The 18,016-nt window shown below is 40.5% G+C and overlaps 1 protein-coding gene across 1 annotated transcript; it reads right to left on the bottom strand.

Annotated features, from left to right (window-relative positions):
• Positions 1 to 352: 352 nt before the first annotated feature.
• LOC127453212 (collagen triple helix repeat-containing protein 1-like) lies at positions 353 to 16,369 on the bottom strand. The gene is made up of 4 exons (XM_051719457.1): positions 16,104 to 16,369; positions 4,810 to 5,028; positions 2,417 to 2,633; positions 353 to 813 (listed from the first exon to the last, which is right to left on the bottom strand). Exons 1-4 carry the CDS (start codon positions 16,218 to 16,220, stop codon positions 665 to 667), a joined length of 702 nt encoding a protein of 233 aa, XP_051575417.1. The 5' UTR covers positions 16,221 to 16,369; the 3' UTR covers positions 353 to 664.
• Positions 16,370 to 18,016: the final 1,647 nt, after the last annotated feature.

The following is an 18,016-nucleotide window of genomic DNA, read 5'->3' as shown; positions in this document are numbered from 1 at the left end:
GCATTAAATTTCACATGTGTTACCCTGATGGTGTTTAGTGTTTGTGTGAGTGACAGTGAGCACTGTCTCTACATGGTTATTGGTCATTGCTCCTGGAATAGCCACTATTGGTGAACTTCATGTCATCATGCGCTCTTCTGTAATTTTTAAGGTGATTAACAATACCTTATAAAGTAACAAGCAGATTTATACAGTTTCAGAAGGTTAATATCAAGTTTATGACCTTTTTTTTTTTTTTTACAGTGCCTGCGTGGTCATGTAAATTACAACAGTTTAAAACTGTAAAAATTACAGGTTGTTCTGTAAAGTTGTTTACATTTTTACTGTATTTTTTACATAATTATTCTGGCAACCACAGCTGCCAGTTTTTTTTTTTTTTTAAACAACAGGATTTTTTTTTACTATGCATTTTGTATGAGGAGCAGTCTGAAATTTAAGTCATTATTCAATGAAAATCTTGCTTGACAACCCTAGTTACCATTAACTTCTATTGAAAAGAGCAGCTTAATAACTCCTTTTGTCCACAGAAAAAATAACAGCATACTGCTTTCAAAACACATGAGGATGAGTAAATGATGACAGAATTTTCTTTTTGGGTGTACTAGTCCTTTAATTTAAAGTGTTTGTTGAGGAGTCGTGATGTTTCTTGAAGATTGTGAAGGACTCAGCTGCTCAGAGGAAGTTCTTCTATGATCATCCTGGAAACAGAATTCCATCCAGTGGAAGCGTCGCCATGGGGATAGTCGCCACAGGTACCCAACCAGATAGCAACATCTACCAAGCCTTTACGAATACCTTCACATAAACCTTCAACTGAAACAAGACCAATAAAACAAGTCAACAATGGGTTAGTCAGTCAACAATCATGTTCTTGCCGCATCTGTTGAGAAAACTTGTTAAACTAGCCAAAAGCCTAAGCTGGTCTTCCAGCCCGGTCTGGTTTGATGGTTTTAGAGGGGTTTTGAGTGATAAACTGAAGACTAGCTAAAACCAACAAACCACCTTTGCCTTTTGCAAAATTCTACTCTACTCTCATGACCATCTTGAACCAATAATACTGTAATAATAATAATTTAAAAAAAAAACTATTTGAAATACAGAGATAAACAGACTTTCTTTATTGTGCCCTGAGGGTAAATTATACATTTATAAATACCCTTATCTGCTGTAATTAATACATACAAAACAATCTGTAGCATTCAGAGACAAGAGACTTTCCTTGTAGCACAAGAGCTGTGATGCATCATGGTTAAGAGACTAAGGGTGGGTTGCACTAATAAGGATTAAATTAAGCAGAGTTTAGAGCTAATCCAGGGTTTGTTGATCTAAGTTTTATTTTAATTTGAGTTGTATGGCACCTGTCACGGCTCCGGTGAATTTGTCGGTTTGTTCTGTGTGTTTTGTTATTTTCTCTACCTCATGTCTTGCAGGATTCCTAGGAATCTGCTTCTGACTTCCACATCGCACACACTCGCCTACGAACACACTATTCACAGATTTGTCCATTGTGCACACACATCCTCATACTCCTCCCAGCAACTGCAGCCAGTGCCGGGATCCTCAGTCTTGGCCAGCACAGTGGAAGTTATTATTTATTGTTAATAAATCCTTTGAACTGTTCCTCTGCTCTTGGGTCTCTTTGTCTCACTCTTGCTCTCTGACAGCACCACTTAATTTGAAATGCAGTTTATTAAACTTTTAACCCGTGATTAAAACGGTCACCTGCGATTAATTTTGTCCACCATGATGGATTCTGAACTTAGCTGAAGATCGTTAGTACACAGGACCGATCAAGGAGGTTAAGGAAATGTTGCAGCAGCATGTACAATGTCACAAGCTTTAAAATATGGCATCATAATTTAAGAAAAAAGGTCCACACGGGTCTCGGATCAACTTCCTCCCTCGTCAGCGCCACTATTGGATGGGGAAGCGGGTAATGGCTCCGCCACCGAGACGAGCCACCACACTCATACACCGAATTTGAAAGCAGACATTGCGGCAAATGGCCCAACATTTTGGACCATAATAAACATAAATAATATGATAAATGTCTCCAAATGTCTCCAAACATCATTGCTTTACCATCACCCAAGCTGTGTGAATATGTACGTTGTTTAAGATACAAGTGTTGAAATGAGGTTGGCTAACACGCTAAAGCTAGCTGCAACACATCACGTGCATTTGAAACGTCACTTCCGTCAGCTGTTAAGCGGCAAATGCTTCCGTGTAGTAAAAAACTGTTAAGTGTTCCATTTGGAATGAAACTTCACTTTGAAAATTCATACACTACATGACTGAGTACATAGTATATTTTATAAGTGCATAGTGTAAAGTGTGTCATTTGGGACACAGCTCTAGTCTTGTCAGACTTACAGATCAGATGTCACTTATCCAGAGTAAACAAGTTGTTTCTTACCTGATGTGGTTCTGTGTATGTTAATGGTGGAGTTGAGTTCTGGACTGCCCTGATCCAGGTAAATGATGGACTCTACTGGCAGTGGAGCAGTGCATTCTGCCCCATTAAAAGTGAAGTACCAGCGCTGGCAACAAGCTGTCTTACACTTCAGCCTGAGAGATCCACTGAACAACACTCGTAAAGAGCTGTCTGCATGCTTCTTAGTGAATGTACATTCCTGAGGACAGTAACACAACACAATCTGATAAATGTGATGCCTTGGTCACACCACCTCTTCTACAGAAGAATAAAACAATAAATACTCTTTTAAAAGAGTACTGTCGAGGTACTGTGGTAAAGTGATGTTGTCAGATGATTTTAACATAATACTTTAATATAAATCATGGTACTGAGTGATCACCATCCATATTCATGTACCATATTATTTATCTTGGTTGTGCACCACTTAGAATTAAACAAGAGAATTAATTGAATAAATTAATATGGAGTTAAATTTATAGATATTAATATAACTGCTGTTTTTTTCCACAAATATGTTATCATACACACAACATATGGGGGATTTCCAGGTACATTAGATAAGTAATAATCAATATTTGAATTTAAATGCCATCTATAAATATTTATATGTATGTGTGTGTGTGTGTGTGTGTATATATATATATATATATATATATATATATATATATATATATATATATATATATATATATACACACACATATACAGTTGTGCTCAAAAGTTTGCATACCCTAGCAGAAATTGTGAAATTTTGGCATTGATTTTGAAAATATGTCTGATCATGCAAAAAAACTGTTTTTTATTTAAGGATAGTGATCACATGAAACAGTTGTTTGGCTCCTTTTTAAATCATAATGGTAACAGAAATCACCCAAATGGCCCTGATCTAAAGGTTACATACCCTTGAATGTTTGGCCTTGTTACAGACACACAAGGTGACACACACAGGTTTAAATGGCAATTAAATGTTAATTTCCCACACCTGTGGCTTTTTAAATTGCAATTAGTGTCTGTGTATAAATAGTCAGTGAGTTTGTTAGCTCTCACGTGGATGCACTGAGCAGGCTAGATACTGAGCCATGGGGAGCAGAAAAGAACTGTCAAAAGACCTGCGTAACAAGGTAATGGAACATTATAAAGATGGAAAGGGATATAAAAAGATATCCAAAGCCTTGAAAATGCCAGTCAGTACTGTTGTGGGGATCTCTTGATACCAAGCCAAGGTCAGGTAGACCAAGAAAGTTTTCAGCCACAACTGCCAGAAGAATTGTTCTGGGTACAAAGAAAAACCTACAGGTAACCTCAGGAGAAATACAGGCTGCTCTGGAAAAAGACGGTGTGGTTGTTTCAAGGAGCACAATACGACAATACTTGAACAAAAATGAGCTGCATGGTCAAGTTGCCAGAAAGAAGCCTTTACTGCGCCAATGCCCCAAAAAACCCGGTTACAATATGCCAGACAACACCTTGACACGCCTCACAGCTTCTGGCACACTGTAATTTGGAGTGACGAGACCAAAATAGAGCTTAATTTCACAACCATAAGCGCTATGTTTGGAGAGGGGTCAACAAGTATTGTGCTCCTTGAAGCAACCACACCGTCTTTTTCCAGAGCAGCCTGTATTTCTCCTGAGGTTACCTGTGGGTTTTTCTTTGTATCCCGAACAATTCTTCTGGCAGTTGTGGCAGTTTTTTGAATGATCAGTCATATTTTCAAAATCAATGCCAAAATTTCACAATTTCTGCCAGGGTATGCAAACTTTTGAGCACAACTGTGTGTGTGTATATATATATAAGTATATACTCATTATATTTAATAACGTATTTTTTTTAATAGATTAAAATGTCAATATTTGTGTTAGATATTTTGTGGTGCTGTACAGCAAAATGAAAATATGTTTAGATTGCTTTATATTAAACTTGATTTGATATGAGCGTATTAAATTTGTAATATGTCTAATCATTTGCAAAATATAAATTTTGTATATCAGGGAACAAATTGGCACTATTAGTCAAGATTTATGATGTTATTATTTATGTTTTGTCACAAAATGTATGTGTGACACTGTGCTGAATTTCTTTGAATTGCACTTCAGTAAATTCCTCTTCCTGCCATTCAAACACTACTTCCAATTTAATGTACTGTTTTGCATGGACAATTGAATTCAAACTCCAACTCATGAATTCAATGAAAGCCGTTCTTCTTATATTCTGAATTTTGTACAACCTTGGAATTTACAAGGTAGGTATTTCAGAAAATACCATGGTATTACCATAGAATATGTCCAAAAATATGTTAATATAGTACCACAAAAGCATCATGGTACTTTAGTGATACTAGAGATAAAAATCACAACAATGTGGCCTCTTACAGTAATTTTCCCCAGGTCAATGCCATAGTTGAGGGAGTTCCAGGCGCACTGCTTGTAATTGGGTTTCCATGGCTCTTCAAACTTCTCCGTCACACAGTCACCCTTCTGCCCTTTCGCACCATCCCGACCAGGGACACCCGGAGAGCCTGGAATTCCATTAACACCTGGATTTCCATCTTTTCCCGGAGTGCCTGCAGGACCTTGGAGACAGGTGGAATACTGGCACACGTGCAGGTGTGGTGTTAAAGGAGAATATTTTGTAGTCATGAGTGTCGTAAGAGGTTTTAAAAATCTCATACAACTCTAGAAGATACTGTTAGTGTAATCCTTCTGGAATGAGCTATACAGAGTGTTCTAGTTACTGATGTAAACACCATCATATGGGTATGACAATTAAACTTGTACAGTTCAAGCCATTTATGCATTTTATTACTTTTGGAAATTGAATTGGATTGAGTGTCACTATTGGTCACTATTAATGTGATTCATTATGTATTTCTTGAAATGACTTAAATGGAGACAGGGCATTCAATGATACCACCAACTCAGTATAGGAAACCAACACAAGCATAATTTAAATTTCCTTGATTTGGATTATTGTTATACAAGTAGACGCTCCAAGTAATTCTCTAACAGAACAGTATTTATACACTGTTGATAATACATGACAGTATTTTGGAAGGCAAGAAGGCAAAATCTCTTTAAAAAAAAAAAAAGATTTTAGAACAGGTTTCAGATTAGAACACTTTAACATCAGTGGTCTTCAGTGGGCTACTCAACTTCGGAAATGTCAGGGGCTGTAAAGCTGGATCCCTGTACCCCCGAGGGCCACACTCTTAATTTTCATGATATTGTATATTAATTAGCGGGATAGTTCACCTACAAATTTGAGTTTTTTAGGAGTTTGTCTTTCTTCTGAAGACAAATTATATTTTTAAGAAAAAAATGTATCAGCTCAGATCAATATTTAAGTCCTTGGCTTTTTTTACTATAAATCTCCACTTTCACTTTCAGATGTGAAAGTGAAACTAAACAGGTGCCACATGTGACTTACAGATGCAAAAGTGGAGATTTATAGTAAAAAAAGGACTTAAATATGTATCCGTTTCTCATCCACACCTATTATATCACTTCTGAAGACATACATACTGTAGATTTAACCACTGGAGTCTTATGGATTATTTTTATGCTGCCTTCATGTGCTTTTTGGTGCTTCCAAGTTCTGACAACCATTCACTTGCTGTGTATGGGCCAACAGAGCTTAAACATTCTTCTAAAAATCGTTATTTGTGTTCTGCAGAAGTCATACACATCTGTGATGGCATGAAGAAATGATGAGATCATTTTATTTTTGGGTGAACTATCCTTTTAGTAATTATTTTAAACATAAGGGGTGTAACAGCTCAATTTCCTGATATAGATCAGTGCTGTTGTCACTGTGATTGTCAACTGACAAACACCATGAGAGTTCAACATCACATACACCAGAGATGTGTTAAAAAACAAGAGCGATATATCCATTATTAGCGCCAAAGGTCCTTCATCGAAGTCACAAAGATTTGTTTGCCCCCTTTACCGATTCACGCCGTCTTGAGTAACTCTCAAGTGAGATTGCGATGGCGTGCATGTTTGATTGACAGACTGCGCGTGAGCGCACATGTACAGTGTATGAGCGCGCATGCAGACTGACCGCCGCTCTCATAACATCAGCCATGCTTTGATAGTATATATATATATATATATATAAAATTGTAACATGTCTTGCAGTCGAATTCCCTCACATGATTCAGCAATGTAGATAACTAGCATAAATCCTCATGAAAATGAATACCTCACAATTCATACATATTTGATAGGCTGCTGATAAATATATTTCTGATGATATCATAACGCGGCCGCAAAAGATCGCTCAAGGGCAGCATGCGGCCCGCGGGCTTCCTGTTGAGTAGAGCTGGCCTAAAAGGTATATTCTGGTCTCCAGATACTGTATGGTTCGGGTCACTCATCAATGTAATTCTAATGATTTTTCACCAGTTTCATCCTCTGAAAGACGAAAATTGCTTAGCAAGCACCGCTAATAAAACATTCCAAATATGACGAAAGTGTGAGTTGAGCTCACGCCATGTCTAAAAAATAGCTCAATAATCATGCAGGAAGAGTGATCAAAAATGCATTTCAATGAGCTCAGTATAAAGTTATGCCAGTGCACCGATGGGCAAGAAACTGAGCCAAAATGCCAGGTGGAACAACCAGCGGCCTCTCCGATCCTGCAGAAAATATGCATAAATAGCTAGTTTTGTGCAAATGTGTAGGCATTAGCGAGGCAATGATACACTAAACACTTGCTCCTCAATATTCACATGCTTCCAAATGTCCAGAATCGAATAGGCAGCAATGCCATCCCATCACAACAACCCAACCTTTTCTGTGCAAACAATAAAAGGCAGCGCAGGAGGTCTGGTTTTTAGCATAAAGTAGCGCTGCTGTCACCCGAGTTTCTTCTGCAAGAGTAATGCAGACTCTAATCAACATGCCTGTGAGCAGAGAGCTATGGAAATAAGGACCCTTAAATAGGTAATACATCTTCCTGATACAGGCCAGAGGCAAGCCAGGAAGTAAAATATATTCATATTTATAAGCTCGCAGAGCTGTGGCACAGCTCACAGTCTTCAGTGTTCTTCAATGTGCCTTTTATTAACAGAACACACCTCAGTGTCCTACAAATAGGGTCTAAAATTAACTTTTTTGCCACACCTACTTATGGTGGGTGAATTGAGAAAATGTAATTAACATCTGAGAAACATCTTTAAAAGATTAGATTTACAAATGTTCTTAATCATAAACATCTCAAAGACATCTGCTGAATGTCTTATTGACATCTAAGTGAAAATGTCTTAGAGACGTATTGCAGATGATGGAACAGCCTAAAAAATACGCCTTCCAGATTAAACTCAAAAAACAAAACTGTAGGGACAGTATTTTACATAATATTTAATTTCTATAATTTTTAAAGATATTTATATTCCTATGACAATATAGCTGTTGTGTTTTTAGTTTTTTTCTCACAACAGTGATAAGTCAGTCACCGTTTATACTATAAAAAAAAAACACTTAAACCAGCCTAAACTGTTGAATGACCATCTGACATGACCAGTAACTCCCCTGCGGCATCCAATGCTCACTCGATGGAGGTGGCAAGTGTCAAGAGGAGGAGGAGGAGGAACAGAGGAGTCCCAACCTCGGAGGTCTCAACCCCAATGGTCCCAACTTCGGTGGACCCAGTGGTCCCGTCCTCGTGGTCTCAACTCCGCTGGTCCCAGCTTCTGTGGTCCCGGTGGTCCCATCCTCAGTGGTCGCAACCTCGGTGGTCCCAGCTTTGGTGGTCCAGTTGGTCCCATCATCTGTGTTCGCTTCCTCGGGGGTCCCAGCTACAGTGGTCCCATCCTCGAAGGTCTCAACCCCACTGGTCCTAGCTTCAATGGTCCTGTTGGTAAGACCCTCTGCATCCTTAGCTGCCTTGACCACTGAGTCCTCTGCATCCCCAGCTGCCTTGAGCACTGAGCCCTCAGCATCCCAAGCTGCCTTGACTCCTGCATCCCTAGCTGCCTTGACCACTGAGACCTCTGTGTCCCCAACTGCCTTGACCTCTGAGCCCTCTGCTTCTCCAACTGCCTTGATCTCGGCATCCCCAGCTGCCTTGACCACTGAGCCCTCTGCATCTCCAGCTGCCTTGACCTTTGTGTCCCCAGCTGCCTTGACCACTGAGCCCTCTGCGTCCCCAGCTGCACTGACCTCTGACCCCTCTGTGTCCCTGGCCTCCTTGAACTCTGTGTCCCCAGAGGTTCTACCCTTTTGACCCTGCCAAAGATTGCCTTGACCCTGCCAGAGTCCCCTGTTGTCCTCGTTTTCTCCTGCTGACTCGCCTGGTCCGTCCTGGTCTCTAGGCTGTCCACCGCATCCCAGGTGATCTCCTGCTACCTCACCTGGTCCGCCCTGGTCTCCTAGTCACCTGTCAGCTCCATCCTGGCTTCCCGGCCATCCGTTGACTCCACTCTGGCCTCCCGGCCATCTGCCGGCACTGCCCTTTCCCAACCCTTTGTGGTTTCCCTCTTCTCCACCACCACCCTCCCACCATGGTCTTTAAAGTTCTTCTGTTTGGGTATCAGGAGCCGCCCATTAAAGGGGGGGGGGGCTCTGTAATAATAGGACTTCCCTAGCGGCCAGCAGGGGTTGTTCTATCAAGTTGGACTTTTATTTTGAGGTATAGTTTTGAGCTCTTGTCTAGTCTCTGTTTCTCTGTTTCTTTGTGATTGCTTTGTCTCGTTTCCCCAGTAGTCTACCCCAGTGTTTCCCCATGTACCCTTGTCAAGCTTTGTTTGTGTAATGTATTCATTTAGTCACAGTTTGCTTGATTCATGTCTCTAGGTTCCTGCTCTTGTTTTTTGTTGTGCTGTGTTTATTATTAAACTCTGCATCTGGTTTCTAATCATTGACTTCTTTAATCATCAACATGATAACAGTATCATCTGTTTGTCTGTATTTGGGGCAAAATGTTTTTTTTTTTTTTTTAAATATATATTGGACAGCACTTACACCGATCAGCCACAACATTAAAACAACCTGCCTATTATTGTGTAGATCCCTCTCGTGCCGCCAAAACAGCGCCAACCCGCCTCTCAGAATAGCATTCTGAGATTATATTCTTCTCACCACAATTGTACAGAGAGGTTATCTGAGTTACCGTAGGCTTTGTCAGTTAGAACCAGTCTGGTCATTCTCTGTTGACCTCTCTCATCAACATGTCATTTCCATCCGCAGAACTGCCACTCACTGGATGTTTTGTTTTTGGCACCATTCTGAGTAAATTCTATAGATTGTTGTGTGTGAAAATCCCAGGAGATCAGCAATTACTGAAATACTCAAACCAGCCCGTCTGGAACCAACTCACATCCATGCGATTATCTAATTAGCCAATCATGTGGCAGCAGTGCAGTGCATAAAATCATGCAGATACGGGTCAGAAGCTTCAGTTAATGTCCACATCAACCATCTGAATGGGGGAAAAAAATTATCTCAGTGATTTGGACCGTGGCATGATTGTTGGTGCGAGATGAGCTGGTTTGAGTATTCTTATAACTGCTGATAACATATAATTCAGATTAAAATATACAAGAATGAGACTCTGTGAGTGCTGTTGTTCTTTGTAAAAGATTGGTGTTGCCTAAACAGCTGGAGTTTCGCTTACTGCCCCCTGGAGAAAACAGGTGGTACTTCAAGCTTGAATAGCTCCGATGGTAGGAATATTCATTATAGAGCGCAACAGTGCCCGTACACTTATTCAGCCGTCTGTTTTCTACTAAAGTATTTCCCCCTTTCATTTCTTCCATTCACTTTTCATAAAATCCTTCATGAAAGCATTGTAAGCCATGAACCAAACCAGCCAGCTCTGAGGTAAATCACAACCTCACAAACTTTGTTTTGAGGGAAAAAGGTATTTGAAAATCAGACAAAAAGACAAAGGTACAGGACTGTGTACTTACTGTCTTTCATGAGGGCCGGACTACAATCCCATGAAGCATTACAAATTATGTTATTGAATAAAAAATGATGGGAATATACTGTACAGGATAAAACTATTGATTTTAAGTTGTTGATTACAAGTATAGAAACAATATATTTTACGTTTATTGCAAAATATTCCGATACGTACAAATTGATAGTAGTTTAAGGGTGAAGAGACACCAACTTGATTACATCATTCAAAGTGCGTCATGGGAGTGGGCAGTCGCTCTAAGGCACGTTTCAGGGGCTTCACTGAATGCAGTTCTCTGATTGGTGAAGCTGTCTCTACTGGACCATGGGTAATGTAGTTGTTTACCATGAATTCCACTATCAAACCCGATTTTTAAACAATGAAGTTGTAACACAGACAGATGGCTTCAACGGAAGCATAATACCATCGATGAACAACCTTGTAGCTCACCGTGGCTCTGCTTCTAAAGGTTTATAAGTTAGCGTTGAAAATTTGCCCTATATAAGTGGGCGCTCAATCACCATTTCTTCAGAATTTTCTTCCTTCAAGACCGACATTGTCTCTTCTTGACTACGACAATCATCTCGTCTTAATCAGCCCTCACTTCGCCATCGACGAACACCTTCCAGTAGACGGGATTTCCCTGCAAACACATCAGGACATTCTTCACTTGACTCTCAGCACCTGCAGCGAAAGATTCACCTGCCCCCTCCAGTGTTCCGGCGAAGAGTTTCTCCGCCTCTCCGCCGGCATCAGGTTCTTCACCTCAGCAAGACATCTACCAGCTTCCTGCAGCATTCCGGCAGGAGCTGTATCCTTTGATATATATCTAATATAATATTCCGTCCAAGTGACATAAAACACTCATATAAAGAGCCGCTGGTGTGTACGTGTCTTTTTAAAGATGTCGTATCGCAAGTGTTCCTGTGAGCGATACATCGCTCTGTCAGATTAACATGAGAGATGCGTTCACTGCCTGCACCCACACTGAAGCAGCTCTCATGGGGACAGACTGCCCTCACTGTTAGGACGAGTCTCAAGACGGTCTGCTCTAGGGTCGCCCTCATTCTGAGGGACGATTTCACCTCCTGCACCCTCCCGACTGCTTCCTCTGTGTTAAGTCTTGAGGGACCACATGAGGAAGCACGGTGGGACCGCCAGGTAGAGATGGGAGAACCTGAGGAGGATTTTGCACCGGCGCAAGCCCCACAAGCTCCTCGATCATCCCACGCAGCATCCTCGCCAGTGCAGTACACACGTAACGACCTCTGGCCCTCTATGGATGAGCATAGTGTTGTCATATTCAGCGGGTCTGATGGTGATAATGATGCTGTGTCCCTTTCAGCTTCGGACATGGGAAAATGGTCCATGGAGGATGCTGCAGCCCCTCCTCGAGCAAGGGTGAGGAGTGCGCACAGGCCACTGACAGAGAGCTTCTTCGCATCCTCACATGGGCGGTTGAGGAGCTCGGTCTTGAGTGGTCCTCTCCAGAGGAACCAATAAAGTCTCACCTGGACAAGTGGTTCCTGCAGGCCGGATGCTGCCAGCAGGCTGCAGCCTGGAAAACTGCACCGTTCTTCCCAGAAGTCCACGATGAGCTCTATTCGTCCCTATTCGTCTCGCGTCCAGATTGGAGGAGCTGTGGTCCTCACAAAGATGGACCATGCTGAGGAAAAGGGATATGCTAAGCTTCCCCCATTGAAGAGGCAATTGCATCACTGTTCTTCTGCCGCTATCAGATGGAAATCCCGCAACACCCATCCTTCCAAGCCGTGCCGACTGATGTCCACACTGGCTAGAAGAGTTTATACAGCGGCGGGTCAGGCTGGCAAGTCTTTCAGGGCAAGCTCCTCAAAGATGTTGATGAGCAAGTCCCAAACCCTGACGTGGTTAAAGAGCTCCGCACCACCACAGATCTGGCGCTGCGAGCCACTAAGGTTACCGTGCAGGCCATCAGAAAAGTGATGGGTAATCTGGTGGTTTTGGACCGGCATGTCTGGTTAACGCTCACGGAGATGCATGATGCTGAGAAAGCCACCCTGCTCGACACCACTTTCTCCCTTCGGAAATGCCATGGAAGCCTTTTCCGAACGCTTCATCGTGGCACAAAAGCAGTCAAATGCTGCACTGAGCCGTCAGTGAGACCACGTAAACCGTGGCCAAATGGAAGCCTTGCCCACCTCAGTGCAAACCCTGCGCCGAAGGAAAAAAAACCTGGGCAGCAGATGCGCTCCTGACTGGCACAATGCCGTGAAGAGGAGCCTGGAGCCCGCTGTTCTTCTTGGCCCAGATCCAAAGAAAGCCCGGCACGGCACACATGCGAACAGCATGTGTGCCGTGCCGGGCTTTCTTTGGATCTGGGCCAAGAAGAACAGCGGGAAATGTTGTTCATGTGTGTTGTTTGTCAATAAATAATGTATTAAAAATGAAAAAAGAAAAGCACTTGTTGCGACTGCACGAGACGCTCATACATTCTCAAAAAGAGGGTTCAATTTCTCTTCACGTTTCTCACACCCCACACACTATGCTCAACCACTTCCCTAATAGAGCGGATTGATGCACCCACTGTCTCACCACGCAGATGCGTGGCGATCTCTCACGGGTGTGTCAGACTTGTGTGCCGGTCGCCTGATCCAATGGCATTATACCGTCCACGGTTCAGTCATGAGACGCGCTGCTTTTACGGTCAGAAATTCACAATCTCCTTGCGAAAGATGCGATAGAGATTGTTCCAGACTGCCAAACTCACAAAGAGTTTTACAGACGCTATTTTCTCATTCGCGGATTGGTGCCCTTCATGCAGCAAGGACCCAGTGAATTGCTCCATCACGGAGATCCTTACATTCCTTCAAGAGCGGTTGGATGCAGGTCTTACTCCATCAATACTTAAAGTTTATGTAGCGACCATATCTGCATTTCATGCCCCAGAGGCTGGCTCCTCTATAGGCAGACATGATCTGATCATAAAGTTCCTTAGGGGAGCGAGGCGCTTGAACCAGACTTAAATCTGGTGCTGAGGGTGCTCACGAGCACCCCGTTCGAACCACTGAGTTGAGTTGCATGTGCTGTCTCTAAAGACTGCACTGCTGTTGGCTCTGGCCTCAGTCAAACGGGTTGTTGATATACAGGCGCTGTCGGATGACAGTTCATATCTGGAATTCGGACAGGGGCTTTTGAAAACCACCATCAAACCCAAAAAAGGCTATGTGCTTTCCACGCCCTTTAGGGCTCAGATAGTCCACCTACAAGCTTTCTCTTCCCCACTGTCTAATTCGGATGAGGAGCAGTTAGCACATTTATTATGCCCCATGTGGGCACTGCACACGTATGTGGAATGCACCCGCCAGTTTAGACTGTCAGATCAGCTCTTTGTTTGTTATGGATGATGCACAAAAGGCATGTCCGTTTCCAACCAAAGGCTCTCTCTCAATGGATCGCTGATGTGATATATGCTTTGTTGCAGGATGGTCTTCGCAGAACATGTTCACGAGGTTTTATAACATAGATGTTGCGTCCATCGCTTCGTGAGTCCTCTCTGTCTAGAGAGCTTACTATTCCGACACCCAGTGGGTGAGCCCAAGCTCCTTATTAAGGGCAGGCTACCTGTTATAATTTTGATACAGCCGCCTGTGTAGGCTGCTATCCAATTTACTCCCACTAGAAGTCACAAGCACTTCCAATAAGAATAGAACATCCTTCCCTACCTCTGGTTTTGAAGGGGTTAAATTATACTGAGTTTATTATATGACTCATATAGATCCTCAGATTAACTTCCCATATAGTTTTCACCATTTGGGGTTATTCATATTCATACACACTTGAAGACATATTATAATAAGTCACCACCCGATGGGCCCCATGCCTCATATACATATTCTTCTAAGTGTTTATACCCTGGTGCATATTAGGGTATGACGTTATGTAGTGCGGCATGATGGGACTCCATTCCCCAACGCATTTCACAACAATGTCGAGTGAACTGAATCGATAGGGAATGTTTCCGGTTACAAATGTAACCTCGGTTCCCTGAGATGAAGGGAATGAGACATTGCAAAACTCACCTGCTTATATAGGGCAAATGCGTGCCTAAAAGGGCGGGGCTCAAACAACATTGCCAATCATAAGATTGGTGTTATTATACAAGGGCTTCAACTAGGTTGTCGGAGAAGGAATTCCCAAAGCGTTTCACTGCGATGTCTCGTTTCCTTCATCTCAGGGAACCGAGATTACATGTGTAGCCAGAGACGTTTACACTAATGCCCACTCTAGTGGCAATGCTGAGAATGCAACGCATACAGTCTGACATATTTTGCAACGCAACTATGCACGAAATCTTGCTTGCGGAGCTTAAAGCATTTGTGTTCACATACTTGCGTAGAGTATGTTTCAGGTCTTAGAAATGAAGTTATCAATCTCCACAATGTGGTAGAATAAATTACTTGTAATGTTTTGTTTTAGCTTGAGGATTGGCATAAACATGATTCGATGATAATGTCTGGACTATTCAAAGGTAAACTTTAAAATTACTTGCTTACAAAGTGTAGATTGTTCCACTGGCAAAATTGTTGAATAAAATTATGCAAAAGATGAATATCAAATTTGTCTTTGAATGGACCTCAGGAGACTTTAAAGCAATCAAGGCATGAAATGAGCAATGGAATTTTTAACAGCTACCAGCTGTAAATTCAATTGACTTTGATGACTTATAGACAAAAGCGTTCTGCTTACGCAGATTGCAGAGTATACAGTGTATATTGCCTACTATGTTTAAAAAATAATAAAGTTTACATTATGCTGTAAAAACAGCAGTGTGCTACACTGATCGCATTTACATGCAAACTAATATGCTGATAACCACCAAAAATCTTCTTATTAAAAAAATCCAACGCAAGAAAATAATTTTTTGCTTAAACCATTTATGACCCTAACCCAATAAAGGATACAGTTTAAGGCTTGTCTGAAGCAGGCAATTATTTTTACATTCACGAATATACTTTATAAAACTAAATCTGAAGATTTAAACAATATGAAAGATGTTGTTAAAGTAATGTCTGGTCAATAAAACCAAGAGCTTCTAGAACTTTTGCATGGAAAGATAAGCCTTCCCATCTCTTTAATATCGCAATTGTTTCTCCAATACATCAGAGACTAAATGGAGAACAGATGAAGATTTTGCTGATGTCTCCTGCTTCTCAGATGTTTCAAAAGTTAAACAGATTTCAAGTGTTCTCACACATCTCCTTTAGAGTTTCACATAGGATATCAACAATGTCTAAAACTGTGCTCAGATATGCCAAGAGACCAAAGTCTGCAATGAATAGAAAGAGATTTCAAAATAAACTCAAACATTTCTCAACAAATTCTTCAGAGACCCATCTATCTGAGCTATGCCATCCACAGTAATTTTATATCTCTATACGCTCAACAATTATTCCTCCAGAGGAATATAAGGGCAAACATGAAAGATTATCAAGATATCTGTAATGTCTTAATTATTTCTCATAGACAGAAATGATAATCTAATAATTATAATAATTATTATATTAAATTAAAAAAAATTTTTTTACAGTAAACCTTTCTCAACAAATCTCCTGCAATCCTTTAGTCTCCTGCTCTTTAAAAGAGCAATCTCTAGCAACAAAACTTTACTCTGGGTATAAATTGGTTAGATACACTATTACACTCAAAATTGCATTCAAGCTGTCTTGTCCTTTAAGGTTAATATTTTAGAAACAAATAAGTAAAATAAATAATATCATACTTTCTCCATGTAATCGACATCCTTCTGGCGCAGACCTCTATTTTTGAATTTTTCCGCCCCGTAGCAAACAAATAATAAGCAGAAGATGATCAATACTTGTGTCTTGAGCCGCCCCATATCTGAAGTGAGCGGTCAGAGAGCACTAAAGCTGCCGTTTGTGTTTGACAGGACTGAGAGAGAGAGAGAGAGAGAGAGAGAGAGAGAGAGAGAGAGAGAGAGGATATATGCTCTCCAGGGACCAATAATTCCCAGACCACTGTTGAACGTTCTTCCACATGCAGGGGCGGACTGGGACTAAAAAGTGTCCCTGGACTTTCTGGCCCAGAGCGGCCCACCAATCCAGGCCCGCAACACACCACACCATAACACAATGGCTCATTGATTTCATTTTCTGGCTAAATTTCAAATTTTTGTGTAGAAAAAAAAAAAATACATTTCTATTGAATGCTAGTCATGACAACGGGCTCCACCAGTGCAGAAATTTTCATACATTTGTAAACATATAGAATCACTGCAAATGTGATTTGTGAATTTTTTTAGAGAAACCACTAATAAGTACTTTATAGATCAGACAAATAACATGTCCGAAAATTTTTGTCCAACATACAGATGTTAGGTTAAAATGTACGTCACAGCACCTAAAATACACACTTTCCCTTGTACTTTCAAGTCAGCATTTCTTCAAAGTTTTTAAAGATCTTAATCACCTTTCAACTTTTTTCTAGAAGTGCAAATAAAACTATTGTCTTAGTTAATATGAGGTTGCGGAAACAACAAGTATAATAATAATATATGTATTTATAGCAATATTTATAGCATTTATAGCAATAATATATGTATTGTATTTATTTATAGCAATACAAGATTATAAAATATGGTTTAAAATAGATAAAGTGTCACACAGCAGGACACTGATGACAATGCTTAAAACTTCATGTCAGTTACACACATAACTATATGTAAATGTTTATTTTAAAAAAAAACTTCAAACTTACATTTTTAATTTGCATTGTCTGTAAATTTGCAACACACAAATGAAAACAGACAAGGGCTGGGTTTCCCAATAACATTGTAACTTCAGCTTTAACGATCATCTTAACTTACATCGCTCTTTATTTTACAATGGAGTAACGCCTATTTCCCAAACCAGCACGTAGATCGCTTGCTATAAAGTAGAACTTTAGTGCTTCGTTACGGGAGCTGTCCAGTCCAAAGGTGCTGACGACTTTGCAAATATATCCAGAGTTTGTCTTCTCAACATGAAAATAATATGGAAATACTAACAAACATAGAAGTTGTTTGTAACATTGTTGAGGCACGGAAATTGATTAACTATTACAGAATTTAATTATAGAAATAATGATGGATTTTTAATATGGGATGAATATAGTATCACAATTATTCACAAATGTATAAACACTTATCCATCAATTCGATAAATGTCATTCATGCTTCTTACAATCCACACACAAATGCCTTTCAACTTGTGTCTCTGAAATTCCAAATGAAATGAATGTGCAGTGATTTGTACTAATAGAGACATATTTGTGAATTCAAATGTTCCCTTTTGTATAAATGTAACACAGTTTACATGTCTAGCCAAAGGAAGATGTTCCAAATAAATAAAAAAAAAAATGGGCTTGTGAAGCACTGAATGTGAATTTGTGGATCAAGTGGCATTCATTGACATGTTTTTGTCTATTCTGTTTTATTTATTTGAATTTTGAGACTTTTGTTTTGCTGTTTTTACCATGGCCGACCCACACACAAACAACTACCAATGAATAAGTCCTAAATTCATCCATAAGTATGGGCACATCTACCCATCAATTTGGGAAATCTTCACAAATGCATGTTATTAGCCTTAAACAAATATATTTTTACTTGTGTCTGTGTAATTTATTATTAAATGA

This window comes from Myxocyprinus asiaticus, chromosome 15 (assembly GCF_019703515.2).
Source record: "Myxocyprinus asiaticus isolate MX2 ecotype Aquarium Trade chromosome 15, UBuf_Myxa_2, whole genome shotgun sequence".
Taxonomy (NCBI): Eukaryota; Metazoa; Chordata; class Actinopteri; order Cypriniformes; family Catostomidae; genus Myxocyprinus; species Myxocyprinus asiaticus.
Note: the sequence above shows the minus strand (reverse complement) of the source record. Positions and strands in the feature narration are given on the sequence as shown.